Source organism: Patiria miniata, unplaced genomic scaffold, assembly GCF_015706575.1.
Source record: "Patiria miniata isolate m_02_andy unplaced genomic scaffold, ASM1570657v1 HiC_scaffold_20, whole genome shotgun sequence".
In the NCBI taxonomy this organism is placed as follows: domain Eukaryota; kingdom Metazoa; phylum Echinodermata; class Asteroidea; order Valvatida; family Asterinidae; genus Patiria; species Patiria miniata.
In genome coordinates this window covers 1825152-1851079 of record NW_024037059.1, presented here as the reverse complement: position 1 = coordinate 1851079, position 25928 = coordinate 1825152, and the positions used below count along the sequence as shown (strand labels likewise).

The following is a 25928-nucleotide window of genomic DNA, read 5'->3' as shown; positions in this document are numbered from 1 at the left end:
GTATCTGCAATCAGCTGTTTCTTGGAGCGCCCTCAAGAGTTAAGTTTTAGCAAATAAGTGTTTCTTGTTTGGGAAAAATCGTAGTGCACTGGTACGTGCAGTGCCGCCTGAATTTTCTTCGTTTTCCCAACTCAGTGAGTGACTGAGCACGTCAGTACAGGCTGTAGAAAAAGCACGGGGTGAGCCCATGAGGTTTTGGTCATTGAATTATAAACAAACGAATTAAACAGGGAAAACTTTGGTGATTGTGACGGGCCATTGTTGTCATTTGTTGTTGTTGGGGGTGGGCGTGGAGCATAGTAGAGAGGGGGCGGGAGGGAAGGCAAGCTCTGAATGTGAACGTGAGGGAAGGCAAACTCTGAATGTGCAGTTGTTTGTGCATTTAAACGAATTAATGTCTTTCTTTACTCAATTGAGGAGGCTAGGCATAGCAAAACACCTCACAACTCTAGTTTTGCCGACTATAAACCTGTCATTACACTTTGTAAATATTAATTATTATTTATGCTTATGCCATACATATTTAACTTCTTGACTTTCAACCAACATTATTTGGTAGGTCAGATCATGGAGCTGTGAACACTGCGGGGAGATGGCAAACTCCTTGCAGAAACTGAAACTACAGAGGGCAGCCTTCTGTGCATGGAAAAAGACAGTTGAGATGTTGGGATGCAACAACCAGAACCGTTGTTACCATCTTCAGACCTGTTCCAAAAACTACCTTGTCACTGAAGCCAGAACTTGTCATTCAAATCAGCCTCAAAGAGTTATCCCACAGGTTGCTCTCTGCAGTCTTCCCTGGAAGATGCAGTCCCGTGTCCATGGATACGGGGATACTCGCATACTCCCGCATCCAGCAAGGAGGAAGTCCTCCTTCCAGCAGAGCAGTCAAGCTGCGACGAACCCGCTGCTCAAACTCCAGTCCTTTGTGGCCCAGCCCATTCTACAGGACAGAGAGATGATTTTCACTCCGAGCGAGGCGGACATCGCAAGGGCATCCGAGTTGTTTGTTCCAAGTGCCGGCCACAGGATTGAGTTTGTGAAAGGCGCTTATTATCCTGAGGAGGCCCCAGTGTATAAACTGCCAGAGGTGGGTTGGTTTTCAATCAGCCACACTTTATTGTTTTTGATTCGCTCGAGTTAACCCCCAAAATGGGCCAGGAAACCAGTCAAATGTTCTACCTCCACAGCTTTGGCCCTACTCCCAGATGCACAGCACTGGCCTACATTTACCAAAGTGCGATTGGTGTAAAATACCTTGCTCAAGAACAGAAGCGTCCTGAGGTCCCTTCTGGCTTTTCTTCTTGAAAGTATAGGCCTAATATTCATTTATGTTATATCAAATTGTGAAATATTTTTGTACTTCAATCTCTTGACAGATAGCTTTCATCGGTCGCAGTAATGTCGGCAAGTCATCACTTATAAAAGCACTCTTCTCGGAGGTGGAGGGATTGAAAGTCAGGACATCAAACACGCCTGTACGTGAGGATCCCCCGCCTTTCCCGCAATCCCAATACCCAAATTTGAATGACGTGACCCACGACCCAAATTGTCAAAAGCTGTTGTACAGGTCTTGAACAGTTACAAATACAGTCGTCTCTCGTTAATACAAACACTTTTAGTACAAGTTCTGGTTATAGCAAACACAAAGCCTTGGTCCCAATTGTGTTTTATGTGCACAATGAATGGGACCAGCACTCCACTTAATACAATGTTATGATATAACAAACATTTTGGCTCTGGCTGAGTTTGTATTAACGAAAGTCGACTGAATACGTCTGGAAACATGCTTGCAATAGACATAACCGTAGCCCTGGAAGCCTATTTGGACCAGGTTTAAAATCAGCGCATGGTAGTGATTATTGTCTGGTTATACTTTGTTTTTGTTTTTCTTTGCAGGGCCACACCAAACTGCTGTTGTTTTTCCAGGTAGGGCGGGCCTTCAGCCTGGTAGACATGCCGGGTTATGGTTACCGGCAGCCAGCCAACTTCATCACCTCGGCCGAAGGCTTCCTCAAGACCAGGAAAAAGTAATGGCGGCAGATGATTTTTATTGTTATGGCCTACAGAACAAAAATGCCAGAGAAGATTGTCCCTCAATTTTCTAGGATTGCAAGAGAAGGCACAGGAACTAGTCCACAAGGACGCACTGAAGTGAAAGCAAATTATAATCAAACACAAATGAAAAGCTTCAAGATAGATAATTTGTTTTCTTTGTCTTCAGTCTGAGGAACACCTTTCTACTGATAGACAGCAGCGTGGGCCTTCAGAAGTGGGACTACGTGGCTATAGAGATGCTTGAGGAGTTTTCTATTCCATACCTGGTGAGTTGGGTAATATACAAATATTGACTGGCATTGAGGGCACTAGTGAATATATCTGTAGCCCCCATGGACTACAAATGACCACATGAGGGTCCATTCCCAAGGCCAAATGCCGATGACTTGCAAGCCGGAACTGTTCTGGAATGTAACATCTTTTTTATTTTGTTGATTTTCTTTAAAGGTGGTTTTGACCAAGTCCGACAAGGCTTCTAAAAGACAGCTGATTGAGAGCATCATGACCATGTCAAAGGTCATACGTGAACACACTCAGGGCTGCTTGCCTCAGCCATTCCTTGTCAGGTAACTCAGCAAAAGTGCAGTCATATTTTCTTTAAAAAACAATTGGGGGGATGCACTGAACCGATTACTTGCAGCAAAATCGATATCCAAGAAAAATATTCTCCAAAACCTGGAAGGTCTTTTCTGTAGTCACCCATGTACATTAACCTTCATAATTTCAGTTTCAAAAAGTTAGGTATCCCTTGTGAAATTTCAGAAAGGTCGTTAATTTATACATGTACTCAACATGTTTGTCATAAGGTGGTTACAAGTAAATGCACAAATCAATTTTTTTTTTCATTTCAGCTCCAAATCGGGCGAGGGCCTTCCATTTCTCAAGGGCTTTATAGCTTACACTACGGGCAATCTGCTGTTACAGAAATCTTGACGCTTTCCTGGAGCTGTTGAAGAAGGCAGTATATCCAAAAGCTGATGGATACATCGGGGCGCTGATTTCAATCTGAATTTGTTCAGGCCTTTTGTCAATTCTATATTTGATAAAATCCAAATTCATTAATGGCTATTACAATATTTTCTTTGCGACTCATTGTTGAAATGTAAATAAAGAACTCCTCAATACATTTACCTTTTCAGTGTAGATTTCTCTTTATTATAAAATAAAATCCCAGAAAACAAAGAAAAACAACACTCTCATGTACACCACAATCTCATTTTTTTTTTCAAATACAAGATTTCTTCACGATAAACATTTTGCCTCGTAATCCCACATTTCACCATTGTTTACATAATGTAATTATACAAAATCATCATTGATACGACGGTCTCCAAATTTTTATAAAATAAAATTCAAACTGTCTTGACCAATAAATTAACTTTTCTTCAAGAATATTACTGGTACATTGCAGAATGGAACTAAATTTACCAACACAATGAGTACGAAAGCTGGCAGAATCCAGCAACACAAATTTCAAGTTTGCTGACTCCAACGAAACCTGTCACAATGTGAAAATTGTTTCAGCACATGTATGTGAAAGCTGGCCGAATCCTAAGGAATTCAACAATAGTGTGAGAACTTGCCGACATAATTAAGAACACAAACTTGCTGACACTAACAATTAGTGTTAAAGCCAGTTGAATTCAATGGAACCCATCAACTAGAAACAAAGCACCTTTGTTGACTGCTCGGTCATTGAAAGAAATACACAACATTGTTGGATTCAGCAGGGCCAGCCTGAACCCCTTGACGCTGGCTGATGGCTATACCCGCTCTGGAATGCTATGGTCAGCCTGTGGTATTTGGTCTGTGGGCAGCTGCTGGGCAGCTGCTAGGCATATGACCGGCAGTGCAGTGCTAATACTGCACAAAGGCTCTGTGCAGTGATGCGTGTAAGCCTGTGCAGTGATGCTTAAAAAACCCGCTATCAAGGGGTTAAGACAAATTATGGAGAGGGGTGGAGACAAGGTGGGAGGGAGGTGTGTCTTCAAATCCTGGCACACTATAGCTACATAACGGCCCTGTTTGATTCGTTTCTCAAGTTCTAATGATTAAAAATGTGTAAACCAGCTGCACAGAGTCAAGTTATGGGTGCAAACAGTGCAGATTGTTTAAACAGTTTTCCGATTGTCCGTCTGTCAAATAATTCAGTTAGCATTTCCACTGTGACCTTTCTACACTCCGATTCATGAAGTCTTGAATATTCATGACTTCACGGCAGCCAATCATCAAGGCCGTCTCTTGCGGGAGCTGGAATGAGTAAGACTGGTCAAGGAAGAAAGAAGAAACAAATGGCTGTCCGCTCACATGAATAATAATTATAATACGCATTTATAAAGCGCACGTATCCACCAGTATTGGTGCTCAAGGCACTACATCATCATTACCCTGCTAGGCCAATGAAACATTTACTCCTGGGTGGAGAGAAGTAACGAGTGACAAAGTGCCTTGCCCAAGGACACATACACCATAGCCCCAGGCTGGACTCGAACCCACAACCTGCAGAATTGCCCGTAGACCACAAATCCAATGCTCCAGACCATGAGGCCTGGGCATTCCACGAATGCAAGGAAATATCAAATGGGAAGCTTAATCACTCATGTGTGGGCAAGTGCTTAATACTTGGAATCAATGTAGCAGAATCTTTTGGAAAGGCAGTGCAATTCACCAGCAGAAATATGCAAGCCAAAAAAGAGAGACAACAATTTGAATTAAAAACCCAATATGTAATTACTGAATACTCAAATATGAGGCTCAGCACAGCCGTACTTACTTTGGGATGCACTGTGAATGGACACTGACATTTATGCAGGAAATTTGAGGTAACGCAAGAATAGTATGCACGCATTTTATTATGCCCAAAGCCCAACTCCTGTAATTACTAAACTTCCTACATCCCCGGTTATTGTAAACTTGAGTGATTCAACAAAGGATATTGTCTGTCTTCCTCTTCTTCTTTGTTGTCTCGTTTGCTCTTTCGCATTTCCTCTTTCCGTCCGTCTTCACCGCGGGACTCCCTCTTGGAGACCTTGTCTGTGCTGCTGTCTTCCCCACGGCCTTCTTTACGGGACTTGGAGCTGTCCCGCTCTCGTTCCTTGGGGGTGTCCTGTCAAGATATTTTGCGATCAGTTCTGGGTTAAAAATTTGCAATAAGCTTCACTCCCCCAATCAAGCTCGATCCCTTCAAAATCATTTCAATATTTATTCATATTTTTTTTACATACCTTTTTGGCACTGGATGACCTCTCTCCATTGACAGCAGCATCTCCTGAGCTCGAGGGTCGACTGCTACTTGTCTTGGGCGTCTTCTGCCGATCTTTCTCCTCCCTTGAGCTGGGAGAAGATGATGATTTTCTGCCGCCTGTGACATCAAACAAAGGATTTTACTGACCCACTCAAGAAAATCTTGCAGGGTGGTGGATGTTGACTCGTATCAGTATTTTATATCTGAAAATCTCAATACTTGATCAAAAAATAAGACGTCTTGAAAGATCCTGACTACAACATTGGAATGAGGATATGCCCTGCGTAGAAATCTACCCGACCTTCAAATATACCCATCATTTGGTTTTTTTTACCCGATTCTTCGTCTTTCCTTCTCTTAGAATCATGGCCTCCTTCTCGCTCCCCCTCTGAATGGTCTCGTTTCTTCTCCGCAGTCTTCTTGTCTTTGTCCCGTCGGCTTTCCCGGTCTCTCTCACTACGATCATGTGAGTCCCTTTCGCCTTCCTTTGTCTTTTCTTGTACCTACAGTAATTACGAAAAATTTAAGGGACGCTACAAGAGATTTTTTTTGGGGGGGGGGGGTTGGGATGGGGTGGGGCTTAACAACTTCCTGTGAAATTTAGTATTCTTTTGATGCTTTATGGAAACTTAAAATTCATTCACTTACATGGGATACAGTTGGAGATTGGTGGCCCACCTTGCGTCGTTTGTGCTCTGCAAAAAATTAAACAGAAAAAAATGTAAGAAAAAACAAAGAGCGACTGAGGCTTTGAATATGCAAGATTCATTGACTTGAATTTACCCTGAGTCACTGGACTACAAGATGCAGGAATTTTCACAATTTTTTAATTTGACCCTTGACCTACCCCTTTCAGTAGCCTCCTTTCCAGGGGACACCCTGCGTGACCCAGCCCCAGAGGATGCCTGGCTGGAGTTGGAGGCTATGCTCTCCCCTCTCTGCAGCCTCTCGCTGCTGCTCCTCTTGTCCTCTCTTGCCTCAACTTCTACACCAGCTGACGTCCGCTTGGACTTGTGGCTCTTGTCTTGACCGCGGTCGGAAGAGGGAGCTCTTTTTTCTAGCCTGCAAAGCAAGAAAACAAAATGTTCATGATTCCTTCCATATCCAGGACATCCAATTCCCTTGGCCCAGCCACCAACCTCATACTACCCCTCTTCTCTACCTAGTCCCGAATGATTTCGTTTGTCACTGCTCTCCAACTTCTCCAGTTATTTGCTGCCGCAGGCCTGGTGCTCAGGCAAAGATTGTACAGGTTTGTGTAAACCTAGGTGGCAAGCCAACTTTGGTCCAATGTTGGCCCAACAATGTCAAATGTGGATCACAACATTGGACCAACATTAGTTTGCATGTTGGGACAACAATGCTTCAATGTTGATACCAACACACCCTCAATGCCTCACCCGTACACCCCACCTTCACTCCAACCCCGCCCCCACCCTTGTTCTCCCTCTTCCCTACCTGTCCTTGTCATTGTCCCGGTGCTTCCCTTCATCGCTGCTCTTGGGTGTCTTATCAATCTCTTTGCTGCTGCTCTTTCGCGACTCCTTCTTCGCCTCCTCTGACGAGCTCTTCTCCGACCTAGGGGTCTTCTCCTCTTTCCTCCGCACTTTGTCCTTGTGGTTCTTGCTCTTGTCGTCCTTCTGACCTTTGTCCTCGCTGCGAACTTTGACCTCTCGGGGACCTTTGTCCTCTTTCCTCTCATCCTGGTGGCTTTTCGTCTCGGATCTGATGGAGAGAAGAATTGTGTTACTCGTTACCATAGGGTATGTACAGCCCATGACCTCTTCAGAGGTGAAACTTCCCAGGTACTCATCAATGCTTAATACAGGAATGATTCAGACATCGTGGCAGTCTGTGAAGGATCTGAGACGGGCTTGGCCAAAGATGTATTACCTTGGTTCTGATTTGACGACTACAGGGCTGCTGCTATTGCTGGAGCTACCAGACTTCTTGGCCGACGCGGAAGGATGGTTGCTGGACGGTCTGGTACCTGACGTTCTCTCCTGGGAGGACACTGAGGATTCCCTGCCTGTACCAAGTAGGATATAAAATACAATCTGAGTTTCCTCGTACCGTCAGCGACACCACGGACTTTGTATTCTGTTATGGGATACCTCAAGTATGCCAGCTTCATTGTAGCAGCTGCTTTTTAAAATAATGGGCGTATTGATAGACATATAATTAAGGTTCTGATGGATGTACTAAAAAATGTGCACAAATCCAGGAATGTCAACAGCTGAGAATCAAAACAAATGAACACACTTCTACTGGGTTCTTTTGAAGGGGTCTTGGTAGATAAATGTCAGATACCTGAGACAGCTGCTGAGTCTGCTTTGTCGGCAGAGGCTGTTGTGTTTCCTGAGGGAGTGACCTGGTTCGGAGCCGATGGCTTCTTGGCAGTGCCTGTGGATGCGGATTGCGACTTGGTGTCTTTGGAGTGAAACTGATCTTCGGCTATCATGTGTGGCTTACGACCTTTCAACAGTCCAGAGTACCTAACAAAAAAAATAATAATAAAAATTACAAATAAATAAAAAATCACAAATATTGCATAGCATCTGTTTAATGGACTTTGTGGATCAACTAAAGAGGATGCCAAATTCCCTAAAAATGTGGAATGCTGGAGAGGGAAGATTATGAAATGAAATTGGCCCATGTTTTATGCCAATCTGCCAGTTGTGTTTTGACCTCTCTTTTTTGGGATACTCAACTCGCTCACCACAGAACGTAAGATGATAAAGCAAGGGCTGGGCAGACAGAAACAGAAAAGGGAAAAAGTACCACTTCCATCGGAGCTACATACCCCATAGCTAGAGCAAACAGGTCTGGCCGTTTATCCTTCTCCTCCGTTCTGATCTTATCCACTCGCTTCTCCAAGACCACACTGAGGTTCAGCACCAGGGGAAAGAACACTAAAATCTGAAAGAAAGAAATACAAACACAAGAATTGTATTCAATCGTTGAGGACTTCTCAGCTCTACCAACTGAACAATGAAACACTGAAGAAGGGGCCTTAAAAATATTGTAGCTTCCCTTTTGGAGTGGGGGATAGGATGACTTGGAGATACAGTGGAACGCCGCTATAATGAACATCGCAGGATCCACAGCAATTGTTCGTAATACTGATCGTTCGGTAAAGCGATTTTAAGCTGCCAGTGCTCCGGTACTCACTTTTCAATAAATAGCGCCCTTCAGAACTTCACCCTGCACGCCCTGCTGGTTACTGAAAGATGACTTTGAGCACGTGCCGACTATTGAAAAATGTCATAACACAGGTTTTTTTTGTTTACTGCCTACAGCAAAGGGTGGCTTTCCCTTTCGATTCCTTGGCCAAATGATAGCCACTTGTCGCACTTCTGTTGACATTTTTCAACAACAATGTTTGGTACGCTTTGTACACAAAAATTGGGAGCCAAGGACGATGTTCAGTATAGCTGAATGCTCAGTATAGCCGAATGTTCGGTATAGCGGTGTTCCGTATAGCGACGTTTCACTGCATTTAGAATGAAGTGTATATACTGACGAATACCTTTGTTAGGAGAATCAGCGTGTTCCTGATCTGAGTATAATCCTTGGATTCTAGACAGGACACCACCGCCTTGGTGAGTTTGTACTGCCACTTGTGACAGACATGTCTGAAGTTCTCATAGTCCAGCTGGTCGGCCTTGTTGCTGGACTCAGTCCCGCTGGCTCTCAGCACCGTCACAAAGCCAGGGTAGTTTCCACATTCCTGGCAATCAAGAAAAGAAGGATCAACACTTCTGCAAAAACAGGATACAGCCAAACTGACTGACAAAATCTGACAAATAAGTGATGGAAACAAAGTTTATTTAATATGAAGGCATGGCTTTACTCTCATGTTAGCACTCCCCACCATTCTGATTGTTACAATCTGGATACTGCTTTGACATCTTTTTCCTTCAATCATTACAAGAAACAAACTTTAACTAAGAGTCATGAACAACCTGAAAGTGTCCACTATGGCCAATCCAGAGGCAGGTAGGGGGTAAAGGGACAACTTGATGTTGTTGTTGTTGAAGAATCACAATTCCCAGGATTAACAATTCCCAGGATTATCGAAACCCCTTCCTGTGTTCTAAAATTTTCTAGTCCCCTTGACTACCTTCTCATAGATGGACTTGTCGCTGTGCCATCTCTGGACCGTCTTCAGCATCTCACACAGGAACCGACCGTACCGGCTGGCCTCATTCTCCGTACAGCTGGCCAAGGTGTAGGTGATGTCTTGAAAAACCTGAACAAATTTTGACGCAATGAACCAAAACCACAAATGAGAAAAAAACTGCAAATTCACATCTTAAACACATGACTGTCATTTTACGACACAAACAAAATCATTCCTTCATGTTTACGAGGGTCGACTTACCCGATCATAGCACAGTAACGTTGAGAAGTTTTGTGTCTTGAGTTGGTGAACAGTCAGGACAAACCTGGCACAGTACAGGGCGTCGCTGGCCGTGAAGCAGCACCGGGGGAAGATACACAGCTGCAGGAACTGGGTGATGGTCTCGTTCTTGGTAGACCCTAACAAAAAGGATTCAAACCCAAAACAATTTTTATTCAAACCCCCAAATTTTTTTATATTAAACTTGCAAAAAATATATCAACTTCAATTGGGCACCAGGTCACTGTGTACGGCAGCAATGCATTTGAAGTCAAGTAAGGGGGGTACTTGTTAACAGACGCCATTGACATGAGCCGTAGCGAGCAATAACCTCAGAGTTCTGTTATTAACCAGTTCGTGTCGGATGTGGTTTTGCGGTATTCCGAACGGATGAGGGATAAACACGCAAAGAGCGAAATATCTGTCTGCGACCCGCTCGCAGCGAGTGAGGCCGGAAACGTCAGGGTGTGCTACCCGCAGATGACGGCCTGAACCCGTCTGGCATCAAGGTTCATGAAAAACAATCCTATGCCTGGGTCGATCAATGTCAAAATAGTCCCGGCGTGAACTGGTTAAATAATTTTGTAAAAGCTTCATGCTGCAGCTTAACTAGAAAACTACATGCGATCTTTAAAAAAACAATTAAATGGTGTTGAAAAAAGGAAGCTGATGTACATACTTGCAGTGAACCAGTTTTCACATTCGCTCTTGAGCCGTGCCAGTACCCTACCGCAGTGCTCCGCTTGTTTCTTCTCCTCATCCCGTAGTTTGTCCATGATCATGTTGTGGCGCTCTCGCTCTTTCTTCCGCTTAGTTGAAGCCTGATGATAGGTAGGAAAAGGAGTAAAAACAGTCTTCCATTTCTAAGCCTCAAAAAGAGGGGAATGATTTCTGATCAAACTTGGCAAGCATCCAGGCCGAGCATGTCTTTCGGTATTTCTCATTAAACAGGACTCACCATGTCATCGAAGCTGTTGACCTGGGTTCGAATCTTGTTGACCTCTTTGTCGTAGCTAACGTTGGGGACATAGAGATCGTACATGGACAGGGTCCAGAATGTGCAGTAGAACTGTGGACTGTAGAGAAAAAGGAAATTACACAACATCAGACCCCACTATTAATTACGTTTCAATGACGTGTTATTTTGAAGCAACGATTCAAATGCTCTTAACAAATTTTTGTCTAGAGGAGTCAGATCCAAACAAAGTGGCGCAGTTAAACAATTACCTACAAGTTCACTGTTTCTTGCGAAAAAAAAACACCAAAAAACTAATACGATTTACATCACCCCGACGCAAACTTTCATCGTATGAATTATAAACTATTCTGTTTTGAATTGTGATTTTCCCAATGTGACATGACACTGCACAGTCTATCAGTGTGGGCTCTTATATTTGTACAAGTTGTGCACATGCTTAACACAATATTCAAGCACCAATATTCAACCGATTTCATGCTTTCAAAGAGCCACTCACGTCTTACCTTATATCGTCCCAAACTTTGGGTATATGCAACGCCCGTACGCTCTCCACTAACGAGGCCAATACTGCCTGCACAGCGTTGACGTAGCACTGCATCTTCTGTTGGCTGTTGAGTTTCGAGCTGTTGTTGGCCGAACGTTCTTGCTTGCGTAGTTCATCAAATTTAGACTGTGTCAGCAAGAACGGGGAGAAAAAAACGTTACGATTTAGCAGTCACTTCACTGATTCATATTCACTAGGTGAATACATGGACAGCTTTTTTTGGTTTGGCAATAAAAATGAAAAATCCTTCTTTTGTCCAAAATGAATGGCAACTTTTCTTTGATCCATTTCGTAAGGCGATTGGGAATAGAACAAAAGTTGGGCAGGGGTTAACTAGACTTACATTGATTGCATGTGTACACATGGGTCTGTACAGAAAGAAGGCACATTCCGGGGTGATATGGTACTCGGTGACCATAGTGGACAGGGCAGGGAGATGCTTGGTGTAGTCCTCCGTGCCAAGCTGGTTGGCCAGGAAGCCCCCCATCTGGACCAGGGTGTCTTGACACTGGGGAAGAAAAATCAGTGAGATATTCAAACAAATTCCATGCTGACAAGCATGGCAAGTTTACATAAATAGATGACCTCTTTTCCATCTTCTGTTCGTTGATTGGTTAAGTGCGCATTGAGAAATCTTTACAGTCAGGTTTACGCAAACTATGTCCAAACCATCGTAGTTGACACTGATTGATGGTGGAGGATAGGGGTAGCTGCCCAGTCTGTCCATAAATAACTTCATTTTTGCTATGATCTCCGAAGTAAATCTTGGCATGGATATGGCAGCAGTCGAATATCATGAAAAAAAGTTAGCTGTTCCTAATGATTTCCATTGTTCAAGATTTCTAAAATGCCAATGGATATCCGAGTAATACCTCTAGCAACTTCCGACTGACATTTTTGAAATGGAAAATTCATCTGCTTTAAGTACCTGGTCATGCAGCTGGCCCAGTAGCTTGACGTGGCCGTCCGTGCCGCTCTTGAAGACCACATTGAACCGTTCCTGTGACATCAGCATGCAGAGCGCCACCGCCAGGTGGTCTGTCAGGAACGCATCCTTCAGCCTCTGAGAGGACTTCTTGGTGTTGCGCACCTGGGAAAAGTAGCCACCCTGAAGAGAGGAATATAACGAGAAAAAGCTTAAGGGATTAACCTAGACCTGAAGTGCATAATTGCGCTTGTTGCGTAATTGCGCTTGTTGCGTGTTTATCCATCATCCGTTCTGAATACCACAAAACCTTTGCATGTATCAGGGGTGTGAGTGACCACTGATAAAAATAGCTGAAAACAGCTGAAAAAAGTGTACAAAAGCTGAACTTTGGAAATCTCCTATACTTTTGTACACAGTAAGTGAGGGAAAAAGCTGGAAAAAAGCTGAAATCCAAAACAAAAAAAGCTGAAATCAGCTTTAAAGCTGAGATTTCACACCCCTGATGTATACACATCATCCGACGTGAACTGGTTAAAAAGGGACAGTTGGCCGGTACGACATGTTAACACTGTAACGGGAAAAAGATAACATGACAAAGATGCTCAAATGTGTGTTTAGCCGGTCAATTGCCTGTCAGCTTGACATCACTAGCTAGTTCCGACAGTTTTATTTCATTTACCTCAGCTCTGAGCAGTTCCCCTCCGGCAAGCGCGTCCAGCTGATCCGGGGTCATCTCCTCCGTGATCTCGATCCCCGCCATCTTGACGATGATCTCCCGCAGGATCAGCAGGTCGTAGCTCTTGCCAGCCTTCAGCTGATTGGTCACATACTGCAGGAGGCCCGTCAGCTCGATGTTGTACTTGCGGAACATGGTGCCGCAGAAACTCGCCAGACCTGGGCGACAAAACAAAAATGTTTCCTCTTTGGTAGAAGAGATCTTCAAGCTTCTTAAATCCTTCTCTTTCCGTAAAAACTGATGTGGCCAACCATTTTTTTCCAATCCCAAACAGAAAATTGAACTTACTCTGGATCCATAATGAGAGATTGGTGTCGTCGTGCTTCATGCGTTCCTTCTCTGGGTTTGCTAGCGCTTCAATCACACAGTCTGAATAGTGCATTTGTGTCAAGGAAAATGAATTATTTGTTACGTAAAAAGAAATATGAGAACCAAAGAAAACAAAGCTGATATGTAGTTTAGAAATACTAGCGGCTATTTTTGGTGAATTGAGGCAGCCAAACTGAAAACAAGCCCAGTCACAATTTATTTTAAGGTTCTATTCAACTGTTTCCTTCTTAATAAAATCAGATTTATGCAACACATCTCAAAGGATACACGCCAGCACATCGTAAGACAGGGAGGTGAGATACTTCAAGGAATCTACCACAGGGCCGATGAAGTTATCATAGCGCTGGATGGTAGATAAAACCTGCAGAAAAGAAAGTAGTATAAAAAACTCACTACCAAAACTATTCACCATTTTTAGAAAGACCTTGCTGCTTCATCCCAAAAAACAACAATGTACAAAGTAACCTTGAATAAGATTGACACAGAGTATAGGAAGTGTTTTTAAGTTGTTTCTTTCTATAATTTTCATTCCTTAATTCCTCAGCAGTGAATTATTTCAGCAGAGCATTAATATATCGTCTAGGTTAATTTTTTTTTAAATGTTTATTTAAAGAAACGACTTGAAATAAACTGGCACATTCACGAATCTTACATATTCAAATAGGATGCCCGGGTTGACGTGGCTGAGTTTGCCAATCTGTCGGCCAAGGGGTTTGACGTTATCCTTAGTCAATCGCTTCATGATGTACTTGGCACGGTCCGTGATCACTGCTTTGATCCGGATCAGGGGAGGGTGGACGGCATAGGTGTTGTTCTTCCATCGCCCATACAGACAGTATCTAGACAAAACAAAAAAAAAAGCATGAATTTCAAGTTAATGTTACCAAATGGGATGGGATTTTTATTGAGGCCTGAGACTGGAGGACCTGTGATTGACTTGTGATAATTTGATTACAACTCCGCAGGCAAGAATATTGAAGTAGGGTGTGCATTTACGGGTAGTACAGGAACCAGGTACCCGATTGAATAAAACACGGTTACCTTTTAAAGAAACCCAAATCCAAAATTTCAAATCTTGGAAGTTGCTGTTCAGATTGTTCATAAAGGTCCCCATTTGTGTGTCGATACAGCAAGATACCGATGTGCACAGTGCATGAGCTTCTAGCTTTAACGGTGTTAACTGCAACTTTTGCGAGCATCATAAACATGCAATAGGCTATGATTTTGTTTTTCCATGTTGCCTGGTTTTCGTTTTGAAAATTTCCATACCCGACATTCAAAACCTTTCCTTTTCACTGTCTGAGGAGTTACTAAGTAATTTGTAAAGTTGGTTACGGGTACCCGATTCCATAATCTGGACCTGGTTCCTGACATTAACGGTCCGGTACTCAGGTACCCGGTTCCGATGCACAGCCCTACATTGGAAAGCAAATCCAGTTCACCATTTCAAATTCTGTGCCGATAATTGTCCCATTTCCGTATCTGAAAATGTAAGAGATCAAAAAGGCACGAGACACAGTTAAGGGGAATATTTTGTTACCTGATGTTGTATGGCATGAGTTTGAGTAGGGTCCACATCTCCTCAGACAGACATGCGTTGTTGTCTAGTGTGCTCATAGAGGGCAGTAGACTCCCTTCAATCAACGACAGCAAATTACGGTAGACTTCCTCCTAAACAGAAAAAAAACCCCAGCAATATCTTTATTAATTTGTGGAAAAACTAAAAAGAATTTTTATTTTTTTAATGCTATTTGGGAGATTAAGAATTTGCACTAGATAACCCTGATGTTAACACCATGGCCACACATATAACCCTTACCCAATTCATTTGACTCAATTTGGCAATTACAGTGTATCAACCATAGCAATTTACCAGATTGACGAGAAATAAGACCAACACTACTCATTCTTCAACAAATGAAATTCACTACAACTTTCAGGAACGTCAAGTTGGTGATATCATTTCATATTTTATAAATTATAGGGATTTCTTTATCCCTTAAGCATTATAGAGAGTATGTGTCCAACATTAAACGAAAAGAAGTGAATCCTTTAGTAATTGGGGTGATTTTTTTTGTTTAGTTTTTTGAACTCTCAATAAAGTACTAAAACAGCAAAATGTTCGGTCATCAACTCACCCACTGTTCCTTTTCTGATTCCCTGGCCGAGGCTTTCTTGCTCATGAGGACCTTGCCCAGTCGGACCAGCTTCCAGAGTAAAGCCGGCTGGCAGCCCGCATAGGCCCCCAGGTAGTTGCACATCCTGAAGGTGGGACTAAGGTCCAGGATTTTGGTTGGGACGGTGACGGACTTGCAGCCTGCCGGAGGGGTGAGGATTTTGCTCTTGGCGCCCTTGGGCATACCATACCTGTGAAGACAACGGGGAGCACACAAAAATGTGACAATATCCAACAGAAATGGAAAAGGAAGCAAGTGTATTTCAGGGGTTAGTAAGGAATTTTGGCTTCCGTCCAGTAAACTTCCACCGTTTCAGACTGGCATTCCAGAGTTATACCACACCAAAATTACTCGGAGGTCTGAGGTCATCGTCCAATATACTGTTTGTCCCTAAGACTTGTTGGGCAGCCTTTGAAGACTGTGCATTTGCATTTGCCAGCTTTGCACCACGTCTCTGGGACTTCTTGTAAGTTGAGGGCAATACAGGACCCATCTCTCTTCATGCGTCATCTCAAAACCCACCTCTTTATTAAGTCTTCCTCTCTCACATACTGACTTTCACTGTCACATGTATTGACATTTCCTTGACCAGCGCCTTTGAATGACTATCATTTTCAGATACTGCCGCCTTATACATGTTGTGTATTGAAAGTTATTCCTCAAATTTGAATTAGAACTACACTGAAATAAACAAGTAACAACTATACTCCCTAGAGTCTTGTTACTGCAAACATAACACATTTGCCGACAGCAAAATGAGACTGACTCGTTCCCAATATAATTTAATTTGCAATGACTTTGGAACACCAGTTTGAAACGGGTATGACGTTTCTGCACTGACCCACTTATCTGATAACTTTTGTCTGGATACACAAGTAATAATTGACTCACTGTTTGTACAGGGGGTCAATCAGCGCACCGACCAGGTCACATAGGGCACTGGCCACGGGGAGATTAGCCACAGCGCAGTACTGCGGCAGTCTGTCCATCAGCTGCTTGGCGTGGGACCAGTCCCCAATCCTCAGCATGGCTTCAATCAGGCCTAGCTTCTGATTATCAGCAGGCTGCCAGAAAAAAAAACAATTACGAGGAGGAGAGAAAATTAAATTTAGATAACAAAACAAAAACTCTGTTTAATTTTCTCTCTAGAACTAAGCCCCAATTTTATGGCAAGTTTTGCTTGGTGTATTAGCCAATGGAATTCTCACGAGCAACCAGAAAGCGCCCTCTACAGTTTGCGTGCGGAGTCCATAATGGCCTCACCTTATCGTCTTTGTTCTCTTTCTTCTCCTTCTCTGCTTCCTCTTCCTCCTTCTCTCGGTCGGACAGGAGGACGATGGTCATCTTGCGGGCAAACTGACGAGCCTCCGTGATGGACTTCTTGTAGTTCTGTATGATATCTGTGTCAGCTGGCATCAGCTGAAAAAATTAATGAAAAAATTTTCATTTAACAAATATTCACGTTTCATATAAATGTAGCACTTTGAGGTGCTGTATGCTCAGCCTTTTTTTTTTTGAAATCAAGTAAAAACAATTTCAAGACCCAGCAGAGATATCAATGCTGACTTTCCATTAAAAAAAAACAATTCAAACAAATACAGTGCGTATAAGTGCTGTGCACAGTAAATGCTCTATGTTAATTTTAAGAGTGTAGAATAGATTTCAAACATAACAGGAGTATCTAAAGGCCTGCTGTTCAGGGGTAATAATAAATGGCAAAAAAATGTGATCTTTGTGTAAGTGGAGGCAGACGTATACTTACATGTGGATATAGGTCATCTAGGCCAACCAGTTCATGTTGTAGTAGTAACGCAGCTAGTCTGTGCAGAGACTCTGGAGTAGTGATATTCTCTTCCTATAGTTTAAAATAAATTGAAAAAAGTTTGATGCATTGACATTCTAACATTAATGCATCATTTAAAACATGGTGTATAGACCATTTTCATTTTGCAGCCATCTTGATTTTTTCCCATTCAAATCAATGTAACCAAAGTGAGGCTGGAAGGAAAAATAGTCTGGTTCCTTTTTGCGCAAAAAAATTTACCATTCAGTACTGTTATTGGAAACAGGGAACATGACTGAAATGGTGGCAGGCTGTTTAATAACATGTACAGAATACATAATTACACAAGATTCAAATCGAACTTTATACAAATTCCCACCCCTTTCTTGAAAAGTTCAAGATGACTGAATGTTTCCACAAACCTAAAGAGATTATTCCAATCACAGTTTATTTATAGTCATGATTGAAGAACTCTTTAGAGTGCAATCACTCACCTTGAAGAAGTGAAACTTGAACCCTAAGACGTGGCATATTGTCATCGGCTCACACATGTAGTTCTGCAGCAGTGGAGCAAACAGGTTGTCCAAGTGTGGGGCGCATTCAAAGGCCTCCAGTATAATGTCTAGCACTCGATTGGGGTCCAGATCAAAGCAACCTAGAAAGGGGAAAAAATGACGGGATTCATGATCCAAAGATATCTAATTGGGCATATAATGCCCTGTTTTTCAATTTACACTAATTCACAAACATTTTTACACAAAAAAAAAATTGTATAAGCATGAGGCAACTATCTACTCACTTCCAATTAAGTTTTGGGCCAGCCACCTGGCATCTGGAAGTGGTCAATAGGTAAAACTACGGACTTCACTGACCTATGAGCGACTTGATGCTCTCCAGCAGCTGTTCATGGTTGCTCTGGCTGGAGTTGACCTGGGCTAGCTCTGCCCCTAGCTTGCTGTACCCCTCACTCTCCTCACGTAGAAGATTGAACTTCTGCTGCTTGTAACTAGTAATCAGATATCGTTAAGTATAGTAAATGTGGTGCGTGGAGTATTTTTCCCTAGCTTTGTTTTCACAGACCATACAAGTTCGTACACATCACAATTCAAACTTGGTTATATCCTCTCCATGCGTTTCTAGCATTATCAGTTATAGTCTTAAGCATAATCAGTTTTTGTTTTCAGCAAGACCAAAATGTTAGGCCAGCTAGGTTTGTTGATTTGTATATTTCAGGTCCATCCAGTCAGTAAGCAGTTTGCAGGAATTTAATTCATTTTCATAATCAGTTTTTATATGTAGAGTTGCTTGATTTTCACAGAGTATTATCTTACATGTGTTTTTAAATGTGTAAAGTTTTTTGGGATTTTTCTCTGTTTTGTCTAACATACTTACAATACTTTGGTTTTGAGTCGGACATATTTCTGCTTGAAAGTGTCTTTCTTGATGATTTTGACTTCACCAAGGGTTTCATACTCCATGCGTTCCTTGAGTACAGGTTCCGTCAGAAAAACCTACAAAAAATGTTATGTTGAGAAAAACATGTTCAATATCGACTTCAGATCACAAAGCAAGCCGAGTCATATATAGATCCTTTGCAAGGCAGCCATGTTTGAGGTAAATGCTTTGCTTCAACAGGCATACAAATGAGACCTCATTGTTACTGGATTGAAATTAAAAAAAAAAAATCTCCAAGGTGGCTCCCGTGTGGAAAGGGTCTATTTATGCTATAGTCACACTAATCACCTCGCTGTGGATAATTCCTTGGGAAAATCCTGAAGTCCAACACTGCACAGTAAACGAATGGCACTTCTTTGCGACATTTCCTAATCCGTTCCAGGAGGCAACGAAACTGTTTGGTTTGGGTTTTTTTACAACAGAGCTTGATTCCAAACCATTTATCTCACCTTACACTTCTTGAGTAGTTCAAGCATGTTCTCTCTTTCCGACTTAGTCTCCGCATCAGTCTCTGGTTTGGTCTCCAGACACGTGGTTTCGATATCTGCAAGGACAATGGACAGTTTAAAGGAAATATACAATATTTGCAAACATCAAAAAAGAAAAAAACTACCAAATTGTCATGAAATACCTTACTGGACTGTTTATAAATAACTAACCACCCCAAAATCCATCCATTTTTGAAAATCACAGCAAAAGCAAATGTTGTATATTCCCTTTAAAGATTTCAATTCCTTGAAACATGATTGTGGGGCCCTGTTGTTCTTTTTGCCAATAAAAGATTCTGTGTTGCATGACTGGAAAAGAGGCTGTCATCAGGTTTCCGGTAATAAGAAGGGCAATTTCAAATATTTTTCTGAACTTTGCAACATTTAAAAAAGATGTTGAGATTCTCCAAGGCAAAGGTTGGAAAGGGTGCTGGGGGTTTGCACAGATATAAAAAAAAAACCTTACCTACGATGCTGAAGATGTCTGCTATGAGAGAACTCACTCCAGCGTGCATGTGCTGAGGAAAGTGAAGACATTAACAGAGAGTTTAGATCCATGATTAGATTTCTGCCATTTATTGAACGATATTTACAAAGAAAAGACTAGGAAACTAGAAGTCATGCATAGAAATTACCTATACAAGGTCAAACATTTTGGCAGTCTTTTATTGGAGAAAAAGCTGGGGAAAAAATTAGCAACTGCACATTGAACGTGTTTATTCACTGAAGAATCTCCAAAACCATCGGGTGCTCGGCGGTTTTGGGCGCTAGAGTGATCAATAGGCAGGGCAGTTTAAACAAAGGGTTAAACAAACTATGAAATTGTTAAGAATTTCAAAATGCAATCTCTTTTTTTAATGGAATTAAAAAGTGGGCACTCATTTTAGAACTTTAGTTCCAACAAAGATTACAGTGCCAATTTCCATCAAAGCTTTGAAGTAGGTACAGGCCTGATATTAACAAAACCAATTTTCACCCTATGGAGATTACTTACTGAGACTTCGCCGAGGGCAGCTGCTGCGACATCTGGCTGGACGGCGCCCTGTAGACACTGGCGTATAAAACCATACAGGGCATCACGCAGTCCTGCAAGCCAGTAAATAGGAAAATGTAATGTTGACCCAACTCTTTTGGGCGGAGAGGAGGATCTTATTAACATTTGGAACACAAGTCTAGACATTTCATGTGTTAAAAAGAGTGAACTAACATATTAAAAAAAAAATTAAAAATCTTGTAGAATCCACCTTGCAAACATTCTAGACAACTGACCCTAACCACCCCAACCCTTCAAAATCCAACTGCACGTTTTGTTGGAATCTGTTGGAGTGAGTACTACACTAGAAACTGATTGTGCTTTTAATACATGGGACGAGGCATACCACCATAATCAGAGTCCAACAGTTTGGGTGTTGAGTTCACCGTGCGGTGTTAGAATTTGCACGAGTGAGGACAGTTCCTAGTAAATCACACAAGGGGTTTTGGGTTGAAGTACCTGTAAATTAGTATTCCCACTAAAGATAGAATTCTTGGGTTTAGGCTTGCTTTACTTTTTGTTTCATTCAACTTTTCTGTCGCTTTTTTTTATAGTAGAGAGTTGATCCACTGGCAAATAAGAATGTACCACATGAACTAACTTTTAAAAAGCATTCTCCAAACAATCGCTGCAGTTTCTTTTTTTCATAATTTTTTATTGAATGCGAAGGTCATCAGTTGTCACTGCAAAGTTTGATTCAGTCAAATGTTATTTCATGGGAGTCAGTGCAATGGATTTTGCAATGAATATTCCAAAAGGGCTAGTAAGAAATGAACAGAAATGTTAGTTTTAAGCATGGTCATTACCTTGAGTGTTGGCTGACAGAACGCCATCATTGGAAGCTGCAGCCACGTGTGAACGGCACTGCTTCAGGCTACAAGTCAAACACATAATAAGAAATGTGTACGTTTCAAGGATTACAGCAATTGCACTTTTGGGGGTGCAAAAAATGCAGCTAGAATTTTATCAATCTAAAATCTGATTCCTTTCAGTATACTGTATATAGTGATGACTTTTTGGGAATCATAATCTTCACTCGACTTTACAAGATTTTGCAAACAAAAAGAGATTACAATACAGAAGGCATATTCAAAATATGAAAAAGAATTTTTGAAAATATTAAGCACTATTTGAACTGCAGGGGGGAAATATGTTATTGGTAATCTAGAAAATCACTAATGACAAAAACAATTTAACTTTTTGCAAGGCAAGATTTGTAATTAGCTGCAAAGTAACTTTAAGTCAGCACACACACAATTCCATTGATATTTCAAAAACTTTTATTGGTTTTCTTTTTCCATTATCTTAAACATTTAAATAAATCTCATACTTCAAAACATACATTATGGGTTTTAAAAGAAATTCATATGTAATTGACCTATCGCCGTTTGCAAGTTAGCCACGCCCCTTAGACAACCCTTTGGAATTTTGTACGTTCAGTTTTGTCTTCCTCGGAATTTTGCGCGTTCCGCGTCTATTTGTATATATAATGTAATTGGACAATATTTCACAAGCTGCGTTGACGCGATTCTACCGCAATAAGTTAATTGTTGAGAAACACAGGGTTTGATTTAAAGATTTTGGTTTGATTACTTAAGTTGAAAGGGATTTTTCTAGATTGTGAATTCAAATCTTTGCGTTTATCCTTAATTGTATATGTCAATATTTTTCAATTGCACACCTTTATGATAATGGTAAATTATTTTGACTTTCACTTTCAAAATTACACTACAATTTATATTTCAGATTGTATTGTTTAAGCAAACATGGAATATAAAAAAAATCCATGTGGTTTAAAATTTGCATAGAATCAGCACAAATAAATGACTTACATTTGTATTAAAAGGAATATGCATTTGCAAACATCAAAAGACAAAACTATGATGAAATACCTTACTGGACTGTACGTGAATGACAGTCTAAAGCGTCCTGTAAAATCATGGCATCTGGTGTGCTGTCATAATCAAGAAAATTGTATTTTTGTATCAATTTCCAATGCTGGTTGGCCGACCAATGTTTGAAAAAAACTCGCTTTTTCAGATACTGCCCCCAATTTACCATGTTTAGTGAGTCCGCATTTTGTTTGCGATTGATTACACATCTATGAATGGGTACAAGCCAGCAGGGTAAGGGAACCAGACTACAGAAACAAGATTGTTTTTCTTGGTTTTTCCAGCATCTACGAACACGAAACTTCAAACAACTCCGTTTAACAATATTGCTATAAAATACTGACCCCTCCCTCCCCCTAATCCATCCATTTCTGAAAACTACACCAAAAGCAAATGTTGTATATTCCCTTTAAAAGTACTTTCCACAAAGACCACCATTATATGAAGGTCCTTCAAATTTGTGACCAGGCATCATCAAAATAAAGAATGGAAGGTTACTTGAAACTGTACTTTCAAAAGCTATCACCTTCTCCTCAGCATTACCCAACAATTCAAGAAAAAACCTTGTTTGTAGTTTGTCCATATTTTTTTTCTGGCATTTGTACGCCTACGTGTAGCTACATTTGTATTAAAATATCCTAGTCATTTTACATGTAAAAATGTACGCATGTAGGGAGGGCTGTTCTGAAAATTGCAAGAAATTAAGATACTAAACATAATAATTTGCTTTCTAGCTGAGCAATGTCAAAATGTAATTACAAAACACACTCTTATAAAGGCCCCCTAAAATCGTCTATTGAACAAAATTGGTTCTTCTCTACCCTCCCCTTGTACAGACAATACAGTCTTACTTCATAGGAATTTGTCTCTTTCTAATCCGAAAGATCTTGTTATTACTGTCTTGGTACAAACCATTTCTTTTGTATTGACTGTAAACTGGTAGTTACATTGATCAAAGGTATAGAATTATGATCAAAGAATGATCTCATAATGCTCAGTAGTTCTTGTTTTAAATTGATATCATATTATGTAATTTAAGTAAAACAAAAACAACGTAAACTACTTATTCAATGAGACAAGTTCTTTCAAGGAGAAAAAGTATAACATGTAAGTTGAATTTGAATTCAAATCAAACTTGAAACTTCATCCAGTACCCTTTTTGTGTTTTGTTGTTGTTTTTTGTTTTTGTTTTGGAACACCGGACTCCCATAAATAATTTTACTGATGGGTACTGACATTGTGCAACTTGATGACATTTTCATGATCCAGGAAAATGGTGATCTAGTTCTTGAACAATGTTTAGTATCAAGAGGAATTGCCTGATCAAAGTGCCAAGGCTCTATTCTAGAAAACATGCAAGTATTTTTTGCTTCAGTTCTCTTCAAAAGTTCATGCCAACACCCTTTGGTAATTCCAGTATTTTTTTTTTTTATATATTGAAAATATAAATTTCAGATTTTTTGTTTTTGTTTAAAGACGGGAAACTCAGCAACCAGATTGGAAAACATAAGTTAGCTTACATAGCGTTAATATTTTGGCAAGTGGTATCACATGATGTCATTTAGAATCTCATAATTTTGAACAAAAAATATTTGGTACCCTATCCTTCCCCCACATTGGTCACAGTTTTGCACATTAGTTGCAGCATTATGTGTAATGTTAACTACTAAGGGTTGCTCTGTGCTCTTTACTAGTATTCAGACAAATTTATAGTTTGTAAACAAAATTGTTTCATCCGAAGGAAGGCAATGCAAATGTAATTCACAGTCATCAATGATCCTGATGCAAAATGGTTGAGTTGTACAGTTACCGGTATTTTGAGAAGTTGTTTGGCGCAATTCAATGAAATACCGTGAACAAATGTTTCTCCAAGTCCAAAGTTGATGCAGCAGTTCCTGAGATGGTTAAATGTCACTTTTATCTGGGCTGTTTGTTCAAGGATGCGGAAGGCAGGTGGTCTGAAGTGGAGAACAGTAGACTAAGAAAAGTCTGGCAAGTGTACACTCAACTTTGGTCCAGGTAGGTTTGGTAGAACATTCAGAATGACTACAGAAGTCCACGTCATAGAATTCTACATTTTGGGGGGGGGGGGAGCTGTAACACTCATGCTGGGAAAACACAGGTTTAAAATGACATAAACACTGAAGAATCAGCATCTTTGTTCCTTCGGAGTTGCATGTGATCTCAGTGCAAAAGGTGAGTTGTTTCCTAGTAACAGGGGAATCTCACATGCTTGCAAGATTATGCTCAAATTAGTTGCAGATCATCACAGTGTAGAACTGACGTTGGAAGACTATGCAGATTTTGGTGAAGGGCTGAAGTGCCTGATACTAGTGATAGAGGTGTGTAGATCCTTTTGAGCAGGTTCCATTTCTGCGTCACAGCATTGCTTGGGACTCGGAATAGAGAAGATGATGGTCGATGACTCGATATCACACAGAGCTTTGAAGATGCGAAGCTGGAGGGTGGTGTCACGGTCATGCTGGGTCATTGAGAAGTTGCAGGGCGTATGGGGCAAATGACGAATCTTGCTTTTGAATGACCTCAATAGCTGAATGGTCATCGCTGGCAGACTCCTGGGGAGAAACTTGAAGGGGGGCAGGGGTTGAAAGCAGATTTGAATCTTTGGATTTCATATCAGCTTGAAGATGGGGAGAAACTGGAAGAAGCATTTGTACATCATCATCTGGTATCATCAGAGTAGATGATGAAATTCTGGCTTTTCAAAGTCCACGATGGAATCTGTGATGGTGGGTGCAACAGAACAGCAGGCCGCTCTTCATCTGACTGACGATTTGGGATGACTGGTGGGGCATTGATGATTGGGCTAACACAAGACCATTACGGATTCTCTGTGTAACTCAAGAGAATCTGAATGTCACTGGTCATGTTAGCTATTCAGAAGAAATGTCCATCATCCTCAAGCGATGAATACAGCTGAATAAGCTGAAGGAACTTGGACATGTTGGACGATCTTTCCATCTTCAGATTCTTCATTACTGGGAGGGAATCGGAATAAATGTCAGTAGGCCTAGATGGCTAAAACCACCGTTGCTTTTCAGTCTCTAACTGGCAAGACTGGCCAAAGGAGTGATGTTGTGATTGAGCTCTTGACTTGCATGACTTGTCGGCTTGTATGAAACTGATCACGCTTGATGTCGGGATGGTCAACTTGCTGGTCCTTTAAGCTCCTCTTGAGTGTGGTTACGGACTTGTAACGGCTGCTTTGATGGACTTCTTGTCGACAAATTGTAGACTTTTTTTGGCTTAAGGATTCGGCCCAGCTGCAGGTGATGAGTTGACGCAGATTTTTATCTTGGCAGAGGAATTGACGACTGGATTTCAGCTGAGCATTTCGAGGTGGGAAGCTATCTCGCAAGGGTAACTTTCTTCCACCAACGCTGCCCTTGACTGGATAGATGCTCGTCACGTGACTGCGTTGCAACCTCTCAGTGGCGGCGGTGCTGCGAGAACGAGTGTGAACGTGGTCATGGTGGTGAATCTGGACGACCTGCGAAGCTGCACGATTTCCGGCGCTTCATTTTGGCTGCCAGAAAACCCTCTTTTCCAGAACAAAAACTCTTCAAACACACACATTTTGCGAGCCAGGCTCTTCTTGACACTATCAGCAATACACAGGGTGTAATAGTCCTTCAAGGGTGTAACTTACAACTCATTTCGGCCCGCTTTCTCCCAGGATTTACAGAGCTCTCCGAGGTCCTCAAACTGCGCCATCTTGGAGAATTATTTGAGTACCCGGATGTATCTAGTGACGTCACTCCCGATGTTAACAGACTGGTAGCCTGTCCTTCCACCCCAGATGTGGGTTCCAAACTTCTAATGTCACGTACGCCATAAGATCCCCCCCCCCCCCACTTT

The 25928-nt window shown here is 41.5% G+C and overlaps 2 protein-coding genes across 3 annotated transcripts; one reads left to right on the top strand and one right to left on the bottom strand.

The window, feature by feature from the left end:
• Positions 1–43: 43 nt before the first annotated feature.
• Positions 44–3188, top strand: LOC119728365 (GTP-binding protein 8-like). Of its 2 annotated transcripts, none has more exons than XM_038200581.1 (7): positions 44–192; positions 560–1090; positions 1380–1478; positions 1900–2030; positions 2225–2324; positions 2506–2624; positions 2910–3188. In XM_038200581.1, the coding sequence occupies exons 2-7, from the start codon at positions 593–595 to the stop codon at positions 2989–2991; spliced, it is 1029 nt and encodes a 342-aa protein (XP_038056509.1). In that variant the 5' UTR covers positions 44–192; positions 560–592; the 3' UTR covers positions 2992–3188. The 2 variants fall into 2 exon arrangements, with proteins under 2 accessions (XP_038056509.1, XP_038056508.1); XM_038200580.1 differs by having other exon boundaries at positions 45–179.
• A 2-nt stretch (positions 3189–3190) lies between these two features.
• LOC119728364 (THO complex subunit 2-like) lies at positions 3191–25852 on the bottom strand. The gene is made up of 35 exons (XM_038200579.1): positions 25720–25852; positions 20964–21031; positions 20119–20210; positions 19591–19642; positions 19086–19180; positions 18574–18692; positions 18054–18187; positions 17676–17836; positions 17161–17253; positions 16662–16817; positions 16290–16462; positions 15360–15588; positions 14762–14892; positions 13874–14060; positions 13489–13582; positions 13180–13260; positions 12835–13049; positions 12156–12335; positions 11571–11735; positions 11187–11353; positions 10663–10780; positions 10384–10525; positions 9687–9844; positions 9426–9554; positions 8832–9032; positions 8106–8221; positions 7613–7797; positions 7196–7331; positions 6761–7027; positions 6150–6364; positions 5951–5997; positions 5637–5805; positions 5283–5419; positions 4995–5164; positions 3191–4317 (listed from the first exon to the last, which is right to left on the bottom strand). Exons 1-35 carry the CDS (start codon positions 25782–25784, stop codon positions 4287–4289), a joined length of 4878 nt encoding a protein of 1625 aa, XP_038056507.1. The 5' UTR covers positions 25785–25852; the 3' UTR covers positions 3191–4286.
• Between the last annotated feature and the right edge of the window lie 76 nt (positions 25853–25928).